The sequence below is a fragment of the Syngnathus leptorhynchus genome, chromosome 6 (assembly GCF_054491065.1).
Source record: "Syngnathus leptorhynchus isolate UIUO chromosome 6, UIUO_Slep, whole genome shotgun sequence".
Taxonomy (NCBI): Eukaryota; Metazoa; Chordata; class Actinopteri; order Syngnathiformes; family Syngnathidae; genus Syngnathus; species Syngnathus leptorhynchus.
The window spans coordinates 10845807-10870782 of NC_141200.1; the positions used below are offsets into that span (position 1 = coordinate 10845807).

Consider the following 24976-nt stretch of genomic DNA (forward strand, 5'->3'; position numbering starts at 1 on the left):
AGAACAGTGGGATGAGGGGGTGAACACTAAACGTTTGCATTGTTAATTGAAAGCCTCCCCCCAGATAAATCTTAAATGTATACTGTGTGCGGGCTAGGCTTTCTAGATTCAAGTTTGTTTAATATGTGAACATGAGTAAGAGATACCAGTCCCGTGATTGACAGGTGCATTCTGCAAGAAGCATATGAAATGCTTGAATTTAATTCTATCTGCGTTGTATGAATCCAAAAAACTGCAGCTTATCAGTACTGAATTGCTTCCGGTGAGATCTAATCACCTCCGCATGAAATGAGACCTACCTGAGCAGAACAGTAATGTAAGGTCTGGAGGGGGCAGGGAAATATCCATTAGGCATGAAACAAGGAAATGAGGAAGCAGGAGGAGCAAAGGTCGAGAAGAAAGAGGGTGATAAGACATGAAGGGAAAAAAAAGACCCAAGGATAGCAAAATACAGAGAGAAAGAAAAGTAAGATGACAACGTTGCCAGTAGTAATGGACTGTGGTTGAGATTTGAAAGGAGGATGCATCAGCTTAACTTCCAAGGGACGTTGTATGTCTATGTGTATACTTTACATTCACCAATTGTGCTAACTCGAAATGTTTTTCCCCAGAGTGAATGCACAAAAGAAAAATCCACCAGACACCAAAATTGGCGGCATGGTGGATGGTTAGCAGAAGGCATAGGCTCAAATTCGGTCTTTGGCCTTCGTGTGTGGAGTTAACGGGTTTTCCAAAAACATACATAGTTAGGTAATTAAATAATCCAAAGTATCTAAATCGTTTATATGTGTGAATGTTTGTTTATTTACTGTATAACCTGTGATTGGCTGGCGACAAGTTCAGGGTATGCTCTGCCTCTCACCCCAAATCAGCTGGGATATGTTAAGGCTGAAGATAAGCGTACAGAAATTAGAGAATGGGTGGACACTGCTAAATGTATATGTACATAATTTAATTTGACTCTAGATGTAATTAAATTTTCAAGGAAAATCGGCATTATAAACACAAGCCACTCAATAAATAATGCTCTGCCAAGCGTTGACCTCCACATTTTCAGTTTTGTTTAAACAGTCACAAACAAATGGAAATATCCACTGCTGGCTGTACATCTTTGCTTCTATGTACTTAACACACTGTAACACACCAAAGTAGGACTAAGGACAGCAAAAGAACAGGCTAACAAAAAAGAAATTGCTCAAGGACAGTCACAGCCATAACCATGTTGCTATGGCAACAGACATCAAAATAGATGCTGCCACTAGAAAAGACAAATATAGATTTGCATACACGTCCCTATGTACGCTATCAACAGAGTCAATATACGTATACTTGCTTACAATGACAAGTATAAAGGCGTCTAAGGTGAAACTGAGGACATGGTCCAAAAAGCAACAAAAGCATGTCCACTTTAAGGACAAATGCACAAGTTGTACTAAGTTCATTTTATTTTACTTGTAAATCACCGAAACATGTCAGGTAATGCATCCTAAAATACATTGTTTGAGATAAAGGAACCAATGAAGTGCTAAATGCACAAACTGAACAAAATGTAGTTTCCCCACTCTTCCATGAGGGCTTTTTACAGTGTATGTTTTTGGATTCACTGAGAAGAACATGTATCAGGTCAGGTAACCCGGTGACAATCTCTGTTGTAGCTCAGGTTTTAGAGACGGTCAGTGACTTTTGTACATTCTTCCACACAACGGCGCATTTTTCAGTGCTTTTATGCACCTTGCTCTGCACACTGGGGGATGCTGGAATAGAAAAGGGCCTTATCTAAATTGTCCCCACAAAGTCAGAAGCATAAAATGGTCTGCAATAAATAACTGAGAATCAGGGGGAACTGTGTGGGCGACCCCTAGTTGATTAATTAATTAAGAGGTGAGTGTCCTTAACCCTCAGGCGTAACATTTGTGCAGCCCTTCCTGCTGTGGCTGCATTTTCTCTATCACGACGTCACATCCTTGCTGTGGGCAAATGGATAACTGGGATTCCTCTCCGACAATACAGCTGCGCAGCACATTTTGCTCTGTGTGAACGCAGTGAGTTCTCATTGTACAATGCGAGAATGTGAGAGACAGAGAGAAAGAAGGAAAGAGAGGGAGAGACACCCATGCTGTGTCCTGGATTTGAATGATAATAGAGGCGCTGACCCTGAGAGGTGCTTTACTGCGCTGTTGTTGTTTTTTTTTTTCATCACACTCAGAAACCTCCTCCTCTTTTGAGGCTGCACTGAGTCCACTCTGCCTATCTCATGTGCTAAAACTCCTGTGATTTATGCCTCTCTGGCACTGTTATGGATCATCAGACTGATGTGGAGGAGGAAGCTGGAGCGCACAGACACAAACACACGCACACAAGTGCATCACTAGCATTGTCATGAAGAAGCAGCTTTACGCCTAGAGTAAAAAAAAGCAGCCATCAGGGATGAAGATGGAGCAATGCCCCTTTTGTTTCCATTATGGTCACTCAGTCAGATCTATTGGTAACAGTGATTTCAAACCACATAAAGAATCTAAGGAAAATAGATAAGATTGAAATTACAGTGATGCAATGGACTCAAAAGGTAATAGGGGGGCCTATAAGTCAAGTCAAGTTTATGTGTATTGCTCTCAATCACAAGTGTCTCAAAGGGCTTCACAAACCTACAATTAATGAACAAAATCCCCCAAAACAGGAAGGGAAAAATTCAATAATTTCTAATTTATTACAGTAGGCTCAGTTCATTACAGCATTTGACCTGCCAGGCAAATAATATTACTTGAAAACCTGTTTGTTTATTACAAATGTCTTATTATTATTATGCACTGCAGAAAACAAGTATTATATACCAGAGAATCAAATTAAATTGTGACTGTAATCAGATTAAGATTTTAGAGAATCAAGCCCCCCCGAGTGCACTCCCCTCATAGATAGGTCAGACATAGGGGGACAGGATGTGCCATCCAAACATTCCTCTCTGACGACAATATGCTTTGACAGTTCTGAGCCAAATGGGAATATCCTGATTCCGCGTTCAACTTTTCTATCCTGCCAAAATGCCGTCATTTACATTTGACACAGACAGACATTATTGGCGCCAGCCCATCTGGGACCCTATGTGAGATTAAGCAGGAAAATGAGATGGATGGAACGACAATCAATTGATGAAGTGGTCATAAATTTTCCAAATAGTTGATTTAAAAAAAAAAAAGTCAAATGACAACCTCTTTTAACTCTGGAATACAATCAAATCAAAATATAATACATCAGTCCAAAAATCCATACTCTTTTGAGCTCATCCAGCAAATGAACCAACTCCAAGTTTTATGCTGATCTTTCTGAGTTACGCAAAATAGTAATGCGATAAGTATCGATCAAAATAAGAATAATCTTCCAATTACCATATTGCTTTGATTAATGGTCTATAGAGAGGGCCTATGGTGGATTCTGGAGCACTAGTATGAGGTGCAAGGGTGGTGCAATGAGGAAAACTGTACCAAAGTCAAGGTCAATGGCCTACCTATCTATTTGTTAATGGATGAAGTAGAGCAGGACAGCCAGCACTGAGGGGGATGAGGACGGAGCTCCCCCCAATCACAGGACATCCTGCCAAGGCACGCTGAGCCGACAGTCACTAAAGCCGAGGCTCCCCACATGTGCTAATCTCGCAGATTTAAAATGGGAACACAGAACGCAGCGCAGAGCAAAGAGCAGGACAAGCCTGTCTGATCCATGGCCGTATGTCTGACGACACGCAAAACCATGCAGCCTGCACAAGCATGTGTGAACCATGCAACGCACATGCTCCAGCAACGAAGCAGAACAAATGGGGGGGCACTCAGTATGAATGAGTTAAACTAACGTGCTGCATATTTTACTGGCACTATTCAAATGTAGACATGATGCTGATTTCTGATTGCAGCCGCTTGCAGAGGTTGAGAGCGAGAGAAAACAGAAGAGTGAGTAGGTGGAAGAAGAGAGAGAGCGATCCCTTCCGTTTTTCATGAAGGCAGATTGGGAACCAGCAAGAAGCGGAGAAACCATGACAACCAGACAACCAACCTTGGCAGCCGACCCAGCGTTCACACACTTTTAGCTAGGCAGGCAGCTAAGCAAGGGTTAAAATTGAACTGACACAAAAGACCTGGTGGTAGCTGACTTGTAATGACTGTCCAAACAAGACAAAACACAGTGAGTAGCAATGACAAGGATCAGTAGGACATAAAAATAGACATTTTATCATCACAATTTGGAGCAGCAGGGGGGGAAGAAGTGGTGTACACACTCTCCACTGCACTGGAGCACAATCACCGTGAAATCCTAAATGGCATGAGAACATAAAACAAACCTATGGCAAGCAAAGAACTACACTAATCTAGGGAGAAAAAAAGTGTCTTGCTGTGATGGCTCTTGTAATGTCCTGTGTCGTTCCCATTGTTAAAGATTCCCAATATATCTCCATCCCTTTCATTGGGGAACTTGTGATAGAAGACAGACATTTCTAGCTCATTTTATAGGTGCTCAATCACCTTTGTATTGCATTCTACCACCCCTAAAATTTCGATTATTTTTTTACTGTGCTCTTTTGAAACTAAATAGAAATGTGTATTATCATAGAATACTTAACTGAAATGTAATATTCCAACCACTAAATTACAGCACCCGCCTTGCCTCAAAATTGATTTGTACCGCCCAGTTCCTCCCTCCCACCTCTCTCCGACACAGAGCAATACGCTGCTTGCTTTTCAGTGATATACAGTCGTGTAAGTACCTTGCTTGGTTCTGCCAGTGAATACCAACACGCTAATTTCATTAACAGTCTTCATTTTTGCTGCATTTTATGTTGTTAGGTAGGAGTTAGCTGATGTTTTTTCGAGAGGGGAAATGTTTTGGATGGTCAGTGACAGTGCGGCTGCCTGCGTTTGAGTTGGAATGAGACAATATAGTCATTGTGTCAGGTGATTGCATTTATTTTTAAGTCACTATGGACGAGTAAGCTTTACATTGTAGCCCCTGGTATGACAAAGGGATAGGAATTTCATGTTAATACATTACGTTTACATTATGGGAGTGTTGTAACGCAAGAGAGAGGCAAATTTTAAAAAAGAAATCACTTTCGGGAATGCTTAACTAATCCACTGACCTCCCATCTAAAGATCGACCCCTTCCCCTTCTTGAGGTCAGGAATAGAAGAATGAGAATGGAGCATAATGAATAAAATGATCAATACTTTGCTTGACTCAATAATTTTCTATGCACTCACAAACATCAAGACCTCTTCATGTGTTTCTGTTCATGGTCCCCTGTTTTCTTTTACTACTATTACTACTTTTCACCTTTATCTTTCACTCTACTCCCCACTGCTTCTCCACCTCTTTCCTCATCATTAATCTCTGAAAATCGTCGGCTGCATACATTCTTCCCAATCGATGCAATTCTACCAAGGTCTTGTTTTATTTACCGAATGGTTGAATCCCTGTATGAATGTTGACTCGCCGAGGGAAGCCAACGGAGACAGGAGCGCAGCCCTATGATGGAAGTTGTCATCATAAAGTAATTCTCGTCAAAGACAGAACATATGGCTCAGATGAAGTACACGTGTAGTCGCATCCCACCAATTAGTTTACATTTCAAGTCAGGGATAGCATGGTTTTGGCTTGAGAATCAAACAGCTGGGCCCAGATAGTTTTGGCTTCATGTGACCCTGCTCAGTTCCACAGCGCTAACATACTGTATGGCTGGCTGGTTTTCAGCTAGGAGTAACACAAAGTAGCCACTGGGTCAAGCCTTTAAAACAAATCCACCAAACACTAATTGAAATTTATTTCCCTCATTTGCCGGACTAACAAAGAGTCTCACGAAAAATTCTGAGTCATTCAGCAAACACCCTGGGTGGGGGTCACCACTTGTGTTAGCGCCCAGCATGGCTTTTAACGGCATCAGCAACAGGCGACGGGGGTGTTTTTTCATGCTTTGGCCAAGGGGTTTATTTTTTTATTGACACCATCGAGTGAACATTCTCTCCTCACTTGTCATAATCAGGGAGGAATATCATGTAGTGTGAAACACCCATGGATTGCTTCCACCAGACAGGAAATCTTTGAAATTGATCTCAATGAACCACTCCAACTCACCAGCAATTAATCAAAACCAAATTAACGTTTTTTCATTATCATGGAATGTCCAAGCCATCATCTGTCTGTGTGCACGAGGAGAGAGAAATCATTTTGTTTGTTCTTGCGTCGTCATGCACTGTGAAGTCCTTATATAAACTACAACAGGACCAGTGCTGACACAAAGACAAATGAAACTGCTAGATTCCAGAATAAATGCAGCAAACACATAAAGAGAACACCTTAGCACATATACAAACTGAGATACAGACCAACACAACATTGCAGGATGCATTTTGTTGGGTGCATATGTCAAAATGAAGGCCTAGCTCATGGTTTGCTAAATGTCCAGCGTAGAATCAAGGAGACTACACAACCCTGAGCTCACAGCTTGTCAATAGCTAAATCTTGCAAGAACAAGGATTTACACCAGATTAAGAGGCCTTTTTAGCCAAACAATGGCCTGCATTTATTCCATTAGTCAAATACTTACAAGAGAAAGAGAGAAAGAGGGAAAGAACGAACTCACGAATCAACGGAAAAACAAACAAACCAACCAACAACAAAACATTTGGGTTTCGGTTTCTGAAGTATAAACAAACAAAACAATGATTCAGCTCCTGGTATTCTGAGGACAATACAAATCCAGAATTGTGAACCTTCTATAGCAAGGTTTCATAAATTGCAAGAAATAAGTTAGTTCACACACACACACACACACAGTGTATTTTCTGCAAGTGTACAAATGTTTTTACCTATGTGACTATTGACATCTTAAGCACCAAGAGCAGAAACAGTTCACTTTGTTCTTGAATGGGAAAAGCCAGAGTAGAACGAGCATCCGGACAGAAGCAGGACTGCAATGCTCACCTAGCGGATACACAGGTCTGACTAAGTCCCAACCCTTGAGCACAATAACTGTTTAAGACTGGCTCTGTGGCTCCAACCCTAATGAGCAGTCGCTCATGCAGACACAACCTATTAAAGGACGCTGTTCTGGCCCGTGCGGGTACACATACTGGACAAAAAGCCAGCTAACCCAAGGAAATACAGAAAAAAACAGCAGTAAAGACAGACAGAAACTGCTTGCGTAGAGCAAGCAAATGTCATCTCCATCTGTCGTCACTAGACCATAAAAACATGATTATGTATCACTTTACAGAACAGAAGTCTGCGCAATGAGTCTGCATTTGGCAACACGCGAGGGCTACGTCGCTAAGCTTAGAGCGGGCCTGCCCAATGGGCCACGTGATTGTGTGAGCGACTGGAGACTTTGGCTGCGTAGGGGATTAAATCAGGAAGCCAAACCAGAACCACTTTGGTGGCTGTGTGTGTCTGTGCGTGTGCGTTTGTGTCAGGACTAATCACTTAATGAACGGGGAAGAGCACCACTGCTCAGCTAAAGCAGAGGACATACTCCTCTCCTCTAATAATACCACCCAAGCACCACAGCTTTAGCCCACTGGATGGTGCCTGCTGTCACTCCTGACTGGGTGAGGCATGCACAGTTTCAGGCCGGCCCTTTCTGAAAGACCTGGCTGAGAGCGCTAACATATTTCATCAACGGTCAAACAGGATATTATGCATGCATGTCATCAATCTAAATAGGTCTAGCGTGGATTAGCCGCACGGAGTCTGGATATGGATGGATATGTAATTGTTTTTCAAACAGAACACACAAGCCTTTTACTTCAGTGCAGGTAAATGTCACATTAAAATGATTGATCTAATAATTGTCTCAATGGCACTGAATTTCACAAATGAAATGTCAACACAGGACAGCTAAGGATGCAATTCTGACACTTGAGCTTATCTATGCTTACATGGGTCTGACAAACGAGCCTTGCCAGAAATTGGGACAAAAGCAGCTCATAAATGCATCATGAGGCATGGATGATGCGGGTGACACCATATCATTTGCAGTCTATACCCGGTAGACCATTGCGCCAGCAGCATACCACCAGCAAAAGCCTCTCCTGAGAGCAAACTGAACTGGGTCTTTCTGCAAGTGACGATTGTACAGGAGGAGCAGCGGAGAGGAAGCAGCGCACAGGCACTTGTGGCGATATATTCATAATTAATCTTTTGTGGAAAACACCATGCAACATTTATTTCCATTATAGGATTGTGCAGATGTGGCAGATATCATATAGTGAGTTTATTAACCACAAGCCAACAACAACAGAAACTACACTTGTGCAACACTTGAGCTTTAGTGCGGTTCAGTTCCCTTCATACGCCGTTTCAATCCTTTGCGAAGCCGACCTGAACAGCTCGACTTCACAGTCTTGTGCTTCGCATCTCGACATCCTTTGTGGACTTTGCATGATCTTTTCGTGCTTGCGTGGGTCTTTCCCGGGGTTCTCCGGCTTCCTCCTACACTGCAGAAATATAGATTGGTCATTTGAAGATTGTAATTTACCCACAGGTGTAAATGGCTCTGGTTTGGCTGTATGTGCAAGCAACCAGTCCAGTGTTTACCCTGCCTCGGTTCACAGGGATAGACTCCAGCTCACCTATGGCCCGAAATGGGGACAAGCAGAATAGAAAATGATGGATGGATGGATGGATGGATGGATGGATGGATGGATGGATGGATGGATGGATGGATGGATGGATGGATGGATGGATGGATGGATGGATGGATGGATGGATGGATGGATGGAAAAAATGAATCTAGATTATGACAGAGTGATGATTTAAACGAGTTTATTTGTTCAGGTGTACCATCGGCAAACCACAACATTGCATCTTATTCAGTTTCTGTTTAATTACTGGGCTAACTCCATGTTGTTCTGTGTCAGCAAATTATATTACGACTGTCTGGCCATTCTGCCTTCAAATCCATTTTCGCAAGCCTGATCAGGATTTACTTGAATGGAACATTATTGTGGCTAACTGAACAAAACTGCCAAACATTCCATCTTTAATAGGATTACATTTCTCAAGTTTTGAGTCAGGAGTATTAAATTAACAATATGTTTGCTGTTTAGTGGTGTAACACTGGCTAGCTTGCTTGATGATGCAGTTCTACAGTACTGGAAAGAAAATCCACAGCAATCAGCATCTTGAGAAGTATAATATTTTGCAAAAGAAAACATTACTGGCGGCTCGTGGACTTCTTGATTCAGCTTGATTTTGCATGTGCACCTGATGCTGTTGCTGCTTGTGCATAGGTTTCTGTAGAAGCTTGCCATTAAAACTTGACAAGATATTCCAAATTAGATTAGATTCAAATGTATTGTCAATGTACAGCACAAGTACAGTACAGCGAAAAGAACTTTGACATCCAACCAGAAGTGCAAAAAGCAATAACAAAGTGCGGGGGAAAGGTGAAATATGGAACATACCTGAACTGGGAGGAAATCCCCATAAAATAATCGGGAAATGGACAGAAAGAAGAAAACGCTGGCCAAGAAAATGCAATTTACACGCATACACGGCTGCGCAGCATGACCAGCTGGGCCAGGTAACACAAGTAACGCCTATTTGCTGCGTTTTAAACAACAGATGGGAGAAAATTCTCTCTTTTTAGCGGCTTACAAGTTCTGCATTTGAGCTTTCTTTTGCATGCATGGCTCCACGGGCAACACATACCTCACTTTACAGAATCCACACTCAACCAAACATCCCCTCAAATCAAATTTGATGGTGTGAAGTCCTGTTTCCATTATGAATTACCTCAAGGAACAAACAACAAACTGCAGTGTCATTGGAGTCAATAGTGAGCTATGTGCCGTTTTTTTCAGGGAAACCACTAATATGCCCGAGGCGATATGAAGACAGATTCATGTTGCTCTTATTTCCCAGCACCTGTCAGGGTGGTACCCACGGCACCATGTTGGAGGAAACCCACGTCATGCAACCACGGCCTAGAGGAGAACCGCCTGACTGATTGCTTCCCTTGCCTTGCCTGCCATGGGACTAAGAATAGATCGTTGCATCGGGCAAATGGGGATTAACAGGGTTGCAACCTGAGCACGCACAAACACACGCACGCACGGACGCACGCACACGCGCGGGAATAACGCCCCCAAAACTTTATTCTAACAGTCGGCCCGGGATGCACACGCGTGCACAAAGTGCCAGTCCAAACTAATGTAAACCAGCATCGCCTAAATCCACATCAACCCCTCCCGACTCCCATGTCCCACACTGCGCGAACAATGATTATGTCAGCGGATCAGTGGGAAACAGCAGAGCACAAGGAGCCGCGGAGAGGGGGTTCGAACTAAACGCTTAAATGACATGCACACGCTCTGCGCAAGATTTCATCAAATGAATGAAGCACTTGCAAAAAGGATGCACGGAGCAAGTCGCAAAGCTTGCCTACTAACCTGTCTGTCCTTTGCCCAACGTCTTCTCCAATCGGTACGGTCCCACGTAATTGGCATGCAGGGCTCCGCTGTTGTCTTTACCGGACGATGACATGACGAATGCAGCTGGAGATCAGTTACTTTCTAAAACGAAGAGCAGGCGATGAAAAGCACTCCTCCTCGGAGGTCCGAGCCGCTTTGAGGTCTTGCTTTTAAAACTCCACCAACGTCACCTCCTCTTCTTGTGGCTCACCTGCTTCTGATGCCCTCGGTCTCCGCAGCCCACAACCTCGCTCGGTGTTTGAGGAGGCGAGGTTGTTCCTTTTCTTTCTGCACAGCTCTCCAATCACCGAAGACGTGCAGCCAAGTGCCTTCAAAGCATTGTAGGAACGAGCTGCGCTGCCTCAGCGCGACTGTGGGAGGTGCTGCGGAGGCGTATGAGATGATTGGCGGTGCTCTTAGCCAATCACAGAGGAATCCTGTGTCGCTGGACCAGCATCTCTTAACCTGTTTGCAAACATTTTGGGTGCACGCGGGGGTGTTGACATGTACTATGAAAACAAGTTTCACAAATCTGAAATACGAAGGTGAAATTTACTAATTTTTCATTCATGCATCCATCCTTTTTACAGTAGGGTCGCAGGTGACCCGAACTCAATCCCAGCAGGCTTTTGGCAGGAGGAGGTTGCACACATTGATTCACACCTAAGACAATTTAGAGTTGTCAGTTAATTTGTTAAGTTTGTATCCCCTAACCCGCCCCATCCCCCAAAAACATAAACACAAGAACCTCAACAACAACAGCAAAACGAGGAAAAAACAACTAAACAGAGCTCGAAGGTAAAACCAAAAAAGTGTCAATAATTTGCTGCAAATTGGTGCACACTAGAAGCAGACACACCCCAGCATCTTCCTGCTGATCTAATTACCTTGGACTTTAGGAGCTTTGCTGAAACTATGGCGGAACATCCACTTCAAATAAACTATTTCATTAATATTTTAACCAAATAGTAATCCAATTCCGTTTCTATTGATTTTCCCTTGTTTTACATGACAGTTTCTTCATGGAGAAAAATGGAGGGGCTAGAACCTGAGAATACATGGCACAGGAAAAACAGCAGTAATCTTTAAAACCAAGTGGTAAACTGACCGCTTGTATCCTAATGCAATTTCTCTACCAGTGACAATGTTATAAATTCTACAGAAAATGAAAATGGTTTGTGTTATTTCAAAACGGAAATATGGAGGTGGAGGCACAACAATAGAAAGCTTTCTCTTGAAGTGGATGTTGTTGAAATAAATCATTGTGCCACATTTCATTCGTTAGAAATCTCTGTCTCCAGCAACTGTCTAGACTGAAGACCCTTGACCTCCCAGCAGCCCTGATTATTATATTTTGAACTTAATGCCCGATACATTCATTGGACGAAAAGAAGTTATAAAATGACCACAATTACAGTGAATACATATAAACCTTAAGCAATATATTGGTTAAATTATGCCTATCATTTATACCCAATCAATATACAGTGGAGCCTCGGTTTTCGAACGTCCCGGTTCTCAAACAAATCGGTATTCGAACAAAACAATCGAGATTGTTTTGCTTCGGATGTCGGACAAAATTCGGTTGTCGAACCTCGCGAGATGAGCCGAGAGGACCTGCATGCCAACTGACTCCGTTCGTTATTATGTTCTCTTTACTCTGAGGATTGCATCAACAATTATGCCTCCAAAGGAAGCAAGTGGGAGTAGTAAAGCCATCCTAAAACACAAAGACGCTCCTAAAGCAATGCGACAGTGAGCGCCCGGCCGACGCGCTGCAGTTGCGCGATCGGACTAAATTAAGCTCCCTGCGCACTGAGGTCCACTTAAATTTTGGAAAGTACATTAGGGGTTTTTAAATATTTTATAAATTTTAGCGACCGTTCTGTCACAATAACGCGACCATCGCGGTGCAGTTCCGCGGTCAGCGGCGCGCTATGGTTGCGCGTTCGGCGGTGCGCTGCAGTTGCGCAATCGGACAAAATTAAGCTCCCTGCACACTGAGGTCCACTTAAATTTTGGTAAGTCCATTAGGACGTTAGAAATATTTTCTATATTTCAGCGACCGCTCTGTAACAATAATGCGTCCAGCGCAGTGCAATTCGGCGGTCGTCGGCGCGCTACAGGTTGCGCGTTCGGCGATGCGCTGCAGTTGCGCGATCGGACCAAATTAAGCTCCCTGCGCACTGAGGTCCACTTAAATTTTGGAAAGTCCATTAGGACTTTCGAAATATTTTCTAAATTTCAGCAACGGCTCTGTCACAATAATGTGACCAGCGCGGTGCAGTTGCGTGATCGGCGACGCGCTATGGTTGCGCGTTCGGCAGTGCGCTGCAGTTGCCCGATCGGACAAAAATGCGCAAATGAAAAAATGCTTAAAAAATGCGTTTTTTGTCTTGGAACGGATTCAATTTTTTTCCCATTATTTGTAATTGGAAAATATGATTCAGAATTCAAACGATTCTCGATCAGCCTTCTGGAACGGATTGTGTTCGAAAACCGAGGCTCCACTGTCTATATAAACCTTAGCCAATATATTGGTTAAAGTATCAACATGTAGTCTTTGCTTTGTTTCTAATAAGAGACAGTATTGTAATGGACAAAATCCAGAAAATGCAGATGTGTTTCTCTGTAAAATGCACATGTTGTAAGTGCCAAATGTGTTCATAAATATTTATACTGTCTGCAAAGAGTTTCTTGTCTCTGTCATTGTCCACTCCTTGTGCTCTGTTTTTTAGATCAGCTCTTTAAACACACACACACAGACGCTCACTCAACACAAACTTTCAAGTGATTGTGTGAGTGCAGGATGGGGCGGGGGGTTGGAGTGTGTGTTGGATTTCCAATTCATTTCACACCCCACTGGTCTGAGACCTGTGACTGTGGCTCTGGCCTCTGTCTATTCCTCGCACCCTGAGAGAGCACAGATGTCAAGGGACGCATGCAAGGGACACACATACAAGCTGGCGCTTTCATAAACTAATGTGCAATTTGACCTCCAAATCTTCTTAAACAGAGGACAAAGTTAAAGGGGTGTCTGAAATAGCAAGTAGCAAATACTGGATGATTAACACAAAGTCGTGTCCCTCAAGACTAAGGACGTTCCAAGAAGTATAAACAGCTTTCATTGTTCCAGAAATATGAATTCGTTGCAATTCACAAAATGTTTCTGATAGTGGAAGTTCCAATCCTATTTGAGGAGATTTTATTATAACCTATTTGTCATTTGGTGGGCGAATTTGGTACTGACACTAGTTGACACACCTCTCGAACATCGCATGGACATCGGGGAGAGGACCTCCTCTTGCCCACTGGGGTGAACCCCAATGTGCAGGGGACGAGCAAAGGTCAACAAGAACGTATAAGCTTGGCACCTCACATCATACGTGACCTACATCCGGGCAAGGGAAAACGTGAGCTAGTGATTTTGGTTCCTTGGACCCTTTTTTGCCACGAGTGACATCAGTACACAATAAGGTGACAGCTCAAGGAGGGGCCTACTATGATCGCATAATTTTGAATTAATCACTTTTAAATGGTGGATGGCAATCCACTGTGTATTTTGAATGTCAGAAATCATTAATAAGACATAGATTATCTGTTTCAAATTCTGCAGGAAAATAGTTGTATGTCTCCTTCAGAGGAAGTGAGGAAATGTAATTGCAATACTTGACAAGAACACTTCCTTGTTTGTAGCCTTTCATTAATGGAGTTCATAAGCATATGCCCTAGTTGAGTGCCTTTGAGGTCCTTGATGCAAGTGTGTGTCATTTCCTCTGCTGCCCTTCATCCCACCGTGAGCCAGTCTGTTTGGGGAGGGGCGACCCAAAGTGCCATACAGGTGACTGCTTGATATCAGGTGGACCAGGCATGTGAATCCAGTGCCAGGTGCAGGCAGGTGGGCACCTTCTCAATAATGCATCACGCCTGGCAATGGTGCTGGCAGGAGTGCCACTTTGAAGTGCTCTAAGAACATCTGTAGCCTGAGTTTTTAATCACCTCGTCTGTACCACCCCGCTTCCCTACCGACGCCCCTCTACCCCACCCTTTTGCAAGAAATCAATGAAAAGTGCTGCTTGGATGTGTATGGAGTTCAATGAAGATGCGTTACGTTTTCAAGCTGATTCAATGAACACAACAATTTATTACTCCTTCTGGATGTTTCAGAGAATACATTTATTTTATCCATTTATTCATCTACCAACAGTCTAACAATAATTCTCCATGATTGCATGTTAGGCAGTATTGCTGATCGTATTTTTCTTAATAACCAAACAGTGCGATAACAAGCCCTTCCATAATGCATTGTTCTTACATTACCTATGATTTTGCAGTTTATTCTTTAATCTGTAGCGCTCCAGCAAAATGAAAGATGAGATAGAGTTGAGATTTTGAAACCCCCACAATAGCATTATTCTATTTAATGTGACAAGTTTGTGCGGTGTTGTGGCAAAAGGTAAAGGGCTCAAATGTAGTGGAGCAATTGTATCACTTAAAAATAATTCATTTTTAAAACAAATACGCAACAAATGCACTGGTAAGAATCAAAATGCTAAATTATCAAAGCCCCCCCCCCTCTCATAAAGCTTTAAACAGTGGTGTCAGACTCTGGCCTGCACATAGAGGTGGCTCGCCACAAGATGAAACAAAATATGACCTGATTGGGGAAGACGACACCATCAACAATACCAAATGGACACATACTGAAAGAAACCAAGCAACGCCGCACGGACAAATTACACTGAGCGTGCTGATTTAGTTTCAATTCACTCTACTTTGTTGAGGCTTTTTGTCTCCCATGTGACCCAGTTACAAAGCCTGTCATGGAATTAATTGGAAGCAGAAAAATCTCATCTCCAAGTGCAGTGGAAATTAACACACAGTTATAGTTTGAGTTTTTCATTGGTGTCGAAAAATTAATGATTGACAATTGTAGTAATATGTATTTTGAAAATATATAAATTCATTCTAATTATTATTTCATATCATCATTATTTCAGAGAATGAAAGGTCTCATCACACTGTGCCTTGTATGATCATATGTGGAATAGATGGATGATGGATAATCTGACCACGTAAATTTATGTATGTACCCATTTACACAAAACACCCCCACAATAGGACCCCCCCCCCCCCCCCACACACACACACACTCACAAACTTAAACGTCTTGTATTAGAATATTGTGTAAGTCTATCCAGGAAGAACAGATGCGCTGGAACTCTCAACCCTTCAGGGTTGTACAAAATGGACCAGCTAGCAAAAAGCTGCATGCTGTCGGCAGTTAGTGGTTTGGCCAGCATGGTGGGCTTGATTAATTTCTGTCATCCACATCCAGTGGAGGCTATCAGTGTTCACCTGAAAACATTTACAAAACTGGAGGGGAGAGGGGTGACTGAAAAATGAATGAAGCTGCAGTTTGACCTCTGCCAGTAAAATGTGACCTCCATAGAGTACTTCACAGAAGAAAGCAAAAGGGTAGTGAAAAATTGATGAGGGGAAGTATCCTTCTTTGATAGAATTTCAGGTGACACTGTTTCTCAAGACATCTATTGTCGCTTACAGCAGACACAAAAGGGTTGTGTGTGTTTGCAAGGACTAAAAGAGGGGCACACTCTAGGCAACAAACAGAACATGGCATGATGCTCTCACCATCACGTTCATCAGATAGTAAGTCGAACTGGTCTGCAGTGGATCTCATGGGTATATTTTTACATACAGAATTGTGCACATGTCCAAATAAAACATGATAGATATTGATTGGTTAAATTCTTCCGAAACTATTGTGGAACTGAAACGTACGCAAAAGATGTTGTCGCACACATGCATGAAGCTTCATATTATCTCTGCACCTGAGGACGCTTGTCTGAGAATGAAGAAGCCTTTGGAGCATAGTAGCCGACCGTACAATTGATCCGGCGGCATCTGCATGCAAATGAGTTTGAAATGCAATATGGAAATGCACTGTACTGCAAAGCACACAAATCATAAGACACTTTAGCACAACATTGCCGCCTGCTGGTCCGCATCATTACTCAACATACACTCACGACACCATCATTTTTTTATAGAATAAAATCTGGAGACATGGTCATTGCGTGATTTTACCCAATTGTTGCAAAGCAAGCATTCTGTCGACTAACGCGGGTTCTTGCAGCACCACTGGCATGATGAAATCTCTCCGTGCGCTTATCTGACCCACTTTGCATCTGTTTTACACAGCCCTCAAGTTGTGCACATCCTGTCGCTTCACAGCCAAATATGTAAAATAGACATCTCTATCCTCTCGTGAGTCATAAGACGGAAAATTGGATCCATTCGCCGCAAAGCAAAACTTCAACAACCTCCGTAAAATATCCGTTTTTAATTTAAATACATGCATAATGCTGATACAAACCACTTTTGATTCTGCTGGATGTAAATGATTACATGCATAATACTTTACATAGATGTAATGTTAAACAATGCAGAGTTGGTTATTATTGGGGATGAACTAATGATATCATTGGGCAATTAAGATGGCAAGGCTAATTGCTTGCTTCACTAATCACTGATAAAACACTTGTGGTACATTGGATTAAAACAACTACATTTACTGTAGCTGTAATTAATGTCGTCGGTCACTAATTATGCATGCACAACCCCTGCTTTCTCTCTGGCGCTATTATGGGTTGGCCTGTTGTGAAGAAAAACATCCATTCATTCTTTTTCTAACATTTGGTGTGGGGGTTCTTTCCTAGCTGACTTTGACTTTCGGGTAAAGTGGATTTTTTAATGTTGTGTTAACATCTGGGCACTACCATAAATATAAATCTGGAGAAATATGTACAGTCCTGTTTTATCTTAACAGTTTGTGCGCAAGTGACACTGGTAAGAGGGATGACCTTTAACTCATACTCAGTCACACGCCGGCTGGCTACCTTTGAAAATGACTCAGACAAATTCGAATGCACGCTTTCCTCTCCATGCAGTTAGAAATACAAATGCTGTCGGGAACCTGGATGGATTCTTTGGGGCCCAGTTGTGTGAGCTGGTCTCACGTTAAAAATGAATAAATGAATGAATGAATGATGACGAAATACAAATAAACTGTAATAAAAATTGACAAGCACAGATGGACACAGCAACTTAATGAGAAACATAGACCTAAAAAAAGGGACGCGTGACAGGATTTGAAAACTCTTATGATAATTGATCTTGAAGGCCCCTAGTGGTTGTCCAAGTGGTTGTAGTGGTTCACTTAAGTTGACCATCCAAGAAAAAGTCAACTGAAGTCCGGAAGAATCATCTCCTTGACCAAGATCTGCAATTTAGTAAAAAATGATAGTACATGATTAGCTTATTGTAGTCAACATACACTGCTACATACTGAGCTCGATGAAAAGGTCAATACAGCCACCAAAATAAACAGGGCATTAGAATCTTATTAAAGGGAGACTTTCGGATACACTGTTGGATCTCATTAGATTTGTGTCTGGTGACTGTATATCATGTAGGCCATGTTGTAGTCCATAAAACCTTCATATCTCATAAATTACACACTCTGTCAGAAATGTGATGAATTGTGCTGTCCTATATGACCTTTAAACTGGTACTGTATGTTTGTGTTTCACCATAAATAGAGATTGTTTTGCTGTTGTGGAATATCTTACACCGAATAGTTGGAGAAAATCGTGAAGTGTGTACTCTCATTTTGAATAGCAGGCTTGGATAAGAACAAATCCATTAGAAGAGGCATGCTATACACTGTGGAAAGGTTATGTGATCAATATCCCATGATTGCCTTGTCATGGTCTTATTGGTCTCACAGAGCTGACTGAGCCCGACATGTGAGAAGTAAAAACAATCTGATGATCCCCATTGGTTGTTGGTGGCTTTAATACCCAGCAGGTTTGGTTCGAGTTCAAGTGGGCCCGCAACGACTATAAAACCCAATTATTCATCAGGTAAGCACAGGTCCCTTTTTATCATATGACCAATAGATTTCGTTGGATGGATGGATGGATGGATGGATGGATGGATGGATGGATGGATGGATGGATGGATGGATGGATGGATGGATGGATGGATGGATGGATGGATGGATGGATGGATGGATGGATGGAGGTGGAGGAGGAACCTGAAGGGTGAGATGCCACAGCCGAGATGGATGGAGAATAGAAAAAAGGCGAGAGACGTGGGCCAAGCAGGGGCGGCTCAAGCTGTCGGGGAGCAAATGACAGCGGCAGATGCATTACCTGCCGGCCTTAACATTACGTCTCCATCCCCGCTGAGACCCCCCCCCTCTCTCTCTCTCTCTCTCTCTCTCTCTCTCTCGCTCTCTCTCTCTCTCTCTCTCTCTCTCTCTCTCTCTCTTACTTGCTGTCGCATGCACATTCATACTTTTACTCAATCTCAGTTGATTGAAGCCAGCAGTTGTCACAGCCCATAATAACTCGCAATCAGATCCCATGCCTTAATCAATGCACACTTATGGATACACACTGATGCACATAAATGGTGGTGGGAAGTAGCGAAGTTCAAATACTTCATCACGGTACTTTTTCAGGTATCTGTATGTTACATACTCAGTACTTCATTATGTATATTGATTTGACAAAAGATCATTGCTTTTTTTCAACCTTCTTGGATGCCAAACCAAAGTAAAACATCAGATAGAGAGAGGCGAAGTCGTGGTTGAGATCTTGATTAATTGGAAAAAGAATAGCAATAGCAGCAATACAGAAGAACATGAACCAGGGAGCATTAATGAACACGGCGCAAAAAAAATTCAGAGTAGCAAGATAATCCCCATCCATGGTCTTATTTAGGAGAATTTTTTTGATGTGGTGCTGGATTCAAAAAGGATTTATGGTAAATGCTTTGAGGCCTGCGTCAGCTTAAAAACCATCGACTTCTGGTGTTAAAAATTCTGTCAAATCTGAAAACTCACACGCAAGTGTTGTGTTTTCCTGTGGCTATTATTAGCTGATTCTGCATTTAGTCTATTTTTGTCACAGAATACTCAAGTCAACGCTATCAACTGTACTTCTTGAAAAATGTGCACCGTACCACGATTTGGAATATCAACTCTGTATAAGGCAAATGTTTGTATCTCCTTTCCTTTCATTTTGTCTCTCCCACTCTGAAAATGTCAGGCTGGCAAAGCGCTGTAGGAGTTCCTCAGGAGAGCAATAAAAGTTGATTGGAGTTAAAACAGTTGGTCAGGCCTGCCCGCCCTGGCATCTGTTGGACTAAACAGTGAGCCAACCTGTCATCTGAAAGCGAGAATGGGAAAAGAGGGGAAAGGTCGCATGGGGGGAGACAAACAGCCAAGAGCTGGACAGACATAGTGTGAGGAGGATGAGGAATCAGAAATCAATCAAATTCCAAAGAAGAAAAACATGTAAAGTAACATACAAAACAGTGCTGATGGATGAAGGGATGGACACACCTGACCTTTAGATGAATCATTCTCCTCGCCATCCTCATGTGTCACTGCCTCCCAGCAAAAGGGGGAAAGGGGCAGTTCTCTTACCTCCTCCTCCTCCTCCTCTTTCGGTTTTCCGCACTACCTCATCCCTCTCCTCTGGTCACCCACTGCTGAACCCACCCACCGCCTCCACCTTCTATCCTCCCAGAGGGAATCATTTTCACTCTAACAACTTCAATTAACCTTACCCCTTCATGCGCGCACACACACACACACACACACACACACACACACACACACATGGATATCCCACTCGCCTTTATATCAATCACAGGTGTTAAGCTCTCCGGACACACAGTTTCTGCTGCATTATGTAAAGGTATGTAAGGCCACCCACTACTTTTTATGCACTGGAAACCCAAAAGTTTTTTTGCAATAATAAACAAAACTACGATAGATGACCGTGTTGTAAACATTATGACCTCCAACTATTTATGACTTCGTTGTATCGTACGTATTAGGCCTGTATCTCCCGGAGCGTTCTGTTGATTTTTTGTCAGGGTTCGTTCAAGGTTACAAAAAGTCGCAAAGACGTTCATCCTGTCACCGTCTGTTACGTATTGTCGTCACATAAAAATACTATACTGTCTACATTATTTGTATCCGAGATAAAGGACAAGAGTTAATATATCGTAACAAAGAAGAATTCAAAAATCCCTATTGTGAAGAAAAGTGTGCATGCTGGAACATCAACTAAATTGCAGAAATCTATGATTATTTCCTCTGATAAAAAGCAACTCAATGGAAACTGCCCCAACACAAAGACTGATTTAGATAATTGTGTTCTAAACCCGATATCTTGGTGGCCCAATGAGATTATATTGAACTCTCTGATCCTATTGCGTGTTTTCTGCTTGTGTAAGCTAATACAGGTATTTTCAATTAGTGTTCATATGTGTGGCTAAAAACAAGATGGGATGGAGGCTGCGTGGGGGTTGGCTGTAGGGCTTGTTGCACAACAAAACCACACAGATGTTCCTGAAACCCAAAATGGCTGTTGAGCGTGAATGCCTGCAGGCTGGAAGCTCCTATCAATGCGTCCACCCGTTTTCACCATCATGTACTCTGAAACAATGCCAGCCAGCTGTTCAATCTGACACTAACAACTGTCAACGTGGTCACCAACGTGTATTAGCAACATAGACCCATGAGAGAAAGGCAGCCTTTTTGTTACAAGAATTGAGGAGGATTTAGCGGCAAGGTGAGACACTAAAATGAAAATTTATGTTTTATTTGTTGTTATACATTAGTTTTCTATACGCTGACCGCTGACAGCTCACCCGACTTGGGGCAAGCGTTGGACTACACTGTGCACTGCTTGTTAGGGCACATTGTAGAGACAAATAACCATTGATTAGCCTAACATGCATGTGTTTGGAAGGTGAGAGGAAGCTTGAGTATCTGAAAAAAAAAAAAAAAAACACTCAACCATATAGGTATCATGCAAACACCACAAAGTTAAGCCGGAGCCCAGTTTTAAATACTCAACCTCAGAACTGTGACTCAGACGTGTTATAAGACGATCAATTATTTATCACAGTAAAGGTAGTTAAAGTGGGTTCTTAATCAACTTGTTAACACTATTAAAAGCACTGGCAAAGCTCTGCTATTTTTCCTTTGGTGGACAAATTAACAAACCACCCCAAGAATTCTTGAGTAAAAGCTGTTAAAGATTATTTATTAGCTAGAAATGTTGAAATAAATGGAAAATACCCAAAAGTCAATTATTTGGTGCTGAACCTATGTATGTGTGTGGGGGGGCAATCATAATTCGGGGGGGGGGGGGTTCAGTGCCCCTGCAGGGTCCCTTCTAGCTCCACCAGTGGTTGAGATTTAAAAGAAGTTACTGCACAGAACAAAATAGTGGTGGTAGAATTTTTCTGTATCCGTGATCAGGACCTACAACAAAATTGTATTGTAGTGTATATGTTTGTTAAACACTCACATGTTTGTGAAAATGTAGAGTTCAAAACAAAATAGTGAGCACATTTTCGTTGTCTATCGACTTTGACGTCTTCCACCAGTGGCGTCTGGCCAGTAGAGATTGAGGCACTCCTAGGTATTCTCCTAGGTGATTATTATACATTACACATGTAACTCCACCAGTGACAATAAAGATCACAGGACTGGATATGTTTCATCATTCAGCTGCTCTGATGTACTTCATTGCTGCTCATATTTTTCAATAATAATTTCACAGATGTGCATACAATCTGTCCAATCGGGGCTTTAATTAGCACTTGATTATGACCTGCAGGGAGTCTGGGTTTTATCTAAGTAGTGATAATAAGGAAGGAATTGGCACTGCAGGCAAAACAAGGTACAATGAATTTGCCCTACTTGCCTAACACATGCAAATATATGTACAGGCACACACTCTTTCATCCTGCATTAAAACACATCCAATTTGTGTAAAAGTGTCACTTTTGTTGCTGTACACAGCAGAGTTCTCCCTGGGCTTAACGGTGTGTAATTGCTGTTGATTGCTATATTATTACCCCGCTTAATCTGGCTGTGGGTGGCTAATAAAAGAAGCTCCAGCTGGGATGTTATCAATGGCAAGCAGAGTGTTAGGACCCAGAAAAGAAGTCAGAGGGAGTGAGGAAAGTGGAGGAGATGGGAAGGAAGGTGAGATAAGGAGATGTGCAAGAGGAGTGAGACAAATTCATCAAGAAACTGCAAACAGTATGCATCGTGAGTTGAGCGTCATATGATTGATGGCTCTGTGTTCATTGGCCCCATTTCTAAACAGAGGAGGAAGGTGTGCGGAGGCGATTAGATAGCTCTGCAGCATACAACAACCTGCGAGGGGTGTATGCTATCACCTTCAAGCAGACACATTGTGTTCCCAATGCTCTGTGCAATAGCAAACTGTTGACCCTGTGGAGCAAACGGAGGCGCTAATGTGACAAACTAGTTTCTCCGCAAGGCTGATAGGAATACAACTAACTGATCACATTCCAAATGGAGGCGGATGCAAATTAGAACATGTAGCAAGGGGAAAGTTCACACACACTGCAGGTAAGGAAATGCAACCCAGATCGGATTTCTAACTGGCCTTGGAAAATTTTAATTTCCCATCACTGGTGAGATATTGCTACAAAAGGCTTGAGCGCTACTCATATGGTCCGTAGAGGTCACCATGTTAGCGACCCCTGTTCTGTATTTTCTGTACGTGTCCACAGAAGTGTGAATGGTTGTTTTTCCATATCACTTACTATAGTATTTTTTTATTAATCTGTTCTATTGGTCAGTGCACACGTGTGACTAATTTTTTAAAACATATATGTTACTGAGCAATCTAGGGGGCGGCACGGTGACGCACTGGTCAGCACTTTTGCCTCGCAGTTCAGAGGTGCAGGGGTCAATTCCGGCTCTGACCTTCCTGTGTGCTGCAAATTATCCGTAGGTGTGGTTTGGCTTGCGATTAGTTCAGGCAGAGTTAACCATGCCTTCCGCCCAAAGACTTCCGTGACAGGCACCCTGGATCCATCCATCTATTCATTTTCTATACCGCTTGTCCCCACGGGGGTCACGGGCGTCCTGGAGCCTATCCCAGCAGTCATTGGGCAGTAGGCAGGAGTCACCCTGGACCGTCCATCTCTCCATCCATCCATCCATCCATCCATCCATCCATCCATCCATTTTCTATACCGCCTGTCCCCACGGGAGCCTCCCAAGCATGTTTTGGGGATGTGGGAGGAAACCGGAGTGCCCGGGAAAAACCCACGCGGGCACGGGGAGAACATGCAAACTCCACACAGGGAGGTCTGGTCGTGGAATCGAACAGGCACCCTCCTAACTGTGAGGCGGGCATGCAAACCAGTGCGGCACAGCTCGCTTTGAATTATATATTAATTATATTGTAGTGGAGGAGAAGCAAACTTAGAAAATAAATGAATAAGCAGAACTTTGACAAAGTTTTATACAGATTCTTCTCTTTTCTGTTTATAATTCCATTACCTCGGATGAATTAAAACGCCATCGTGTTAATTAATCGTGCTGTACATTTGAAGATTCATATTCTCTTTATGATAGCACCATCTGCTGGCGAACTGCGTTTAATGGACCACTGGTTGATATACTCACATCTTGCTCCAGTATTTATCTCGAGAGTTCCTCCGGATAGAAAAAAATAAATAAAAAGATAAATTTCTGAGGGGGGGTGGGAATACGGAATGATTACAACAAGGATAAAAGAACTCTTCAACACACCACGAGTACTTTTTTGCACCACCTCTGACTTGTTTTCTAACAGCTCACTGTCTCAGAGGCTTAATGAGAGATAAAACAGTACCATATACTCGGATTGCTTTTAATAGCTCCGATTTGCAGGTTGGAGCCTTGTCATAGACCATTTTCTTCAACGTCCACCAAAGATGTTCAATTGGACTCAGATCCGGGATATTTGAAGGCCATAATATCTATGTATATAATGTCTTTCTTTCTTTTTTCTTTCTTTCTTTCAAGATTTTGCCTTATGGCTAGATGAATTATCAATTTGTACATTATTTAATGATCCCCAAATGTCCTGATGGAAAAAGTGCTCAAAATTCATTGAAGATGTACAACTGACTGTGAATTTTGCAACATTGATGATGTATCTTTGATAAGAAGTTTGATAATGCCGTCCTTTGTTTCCATTGGCATCACTCGTGTTCGAGCCGCGATCCATGTTCGTTAACTTGAGGCAACAGCTCTCCAAGTGTGCATCGCGGAAGTTTAATAATCATGATTATTAAACCTGCAGGTTTTATTACATACCAGTAGTTCAAAAGTGACTCATCGTGGGTTGGGTCACACCATGGAATACTAATTAACAGAAAGAATGATGTCGTAATTGTACTTGTAATAACGCAACAATTGCTCGTTGCAACAGCTTTTTGTATAAACCAGTTGCGCAAGATATCCTTTTGTTGTCATTACTAAAAGCTGACAGTTGGGGACGCAAAAGCTGCGCTGGTCAGATATATGACGCAATTGAAAAAAAAAATGCATTGCGGTTTAGTAGTCACATTCTCGAATACAATAATATTTTGTAGCATTATTAA

At 42.4% G+C, this 24976-nt stretch overlaps 1 protein-coding gene across 1 annotated transcript in view; it reads right to left on the reverse strand.

Annotated features, from left to right (window-relative positions):
- brsk2a (BR serine/threonine kinase 2a) overlaps positions 1 to 10784 on the reverse strand; it is a 128754-nt gene extending 117970 nt beyond the window's left edge. The window contains exons 1-2 of the mRNA XM_085914251.1: positions 10665 to 10784; positions 10433 to 10555 (exon numbers count right to left, since the gene is read on the reverse strand). Coding sequence (XP_085770377.1) covers positions 10433 to 10526 — 94 coding nt within the window. The 5' untranslated portion in view covers positions 10527 to 10555; positions 10665 to 10784. The remainder of the gene's footprint in view (positions 1 to 10432; positions 10556 to 10664) is intronic.
- Positions 10785 to 24976: the final 14192 nt, after the last annotated feature.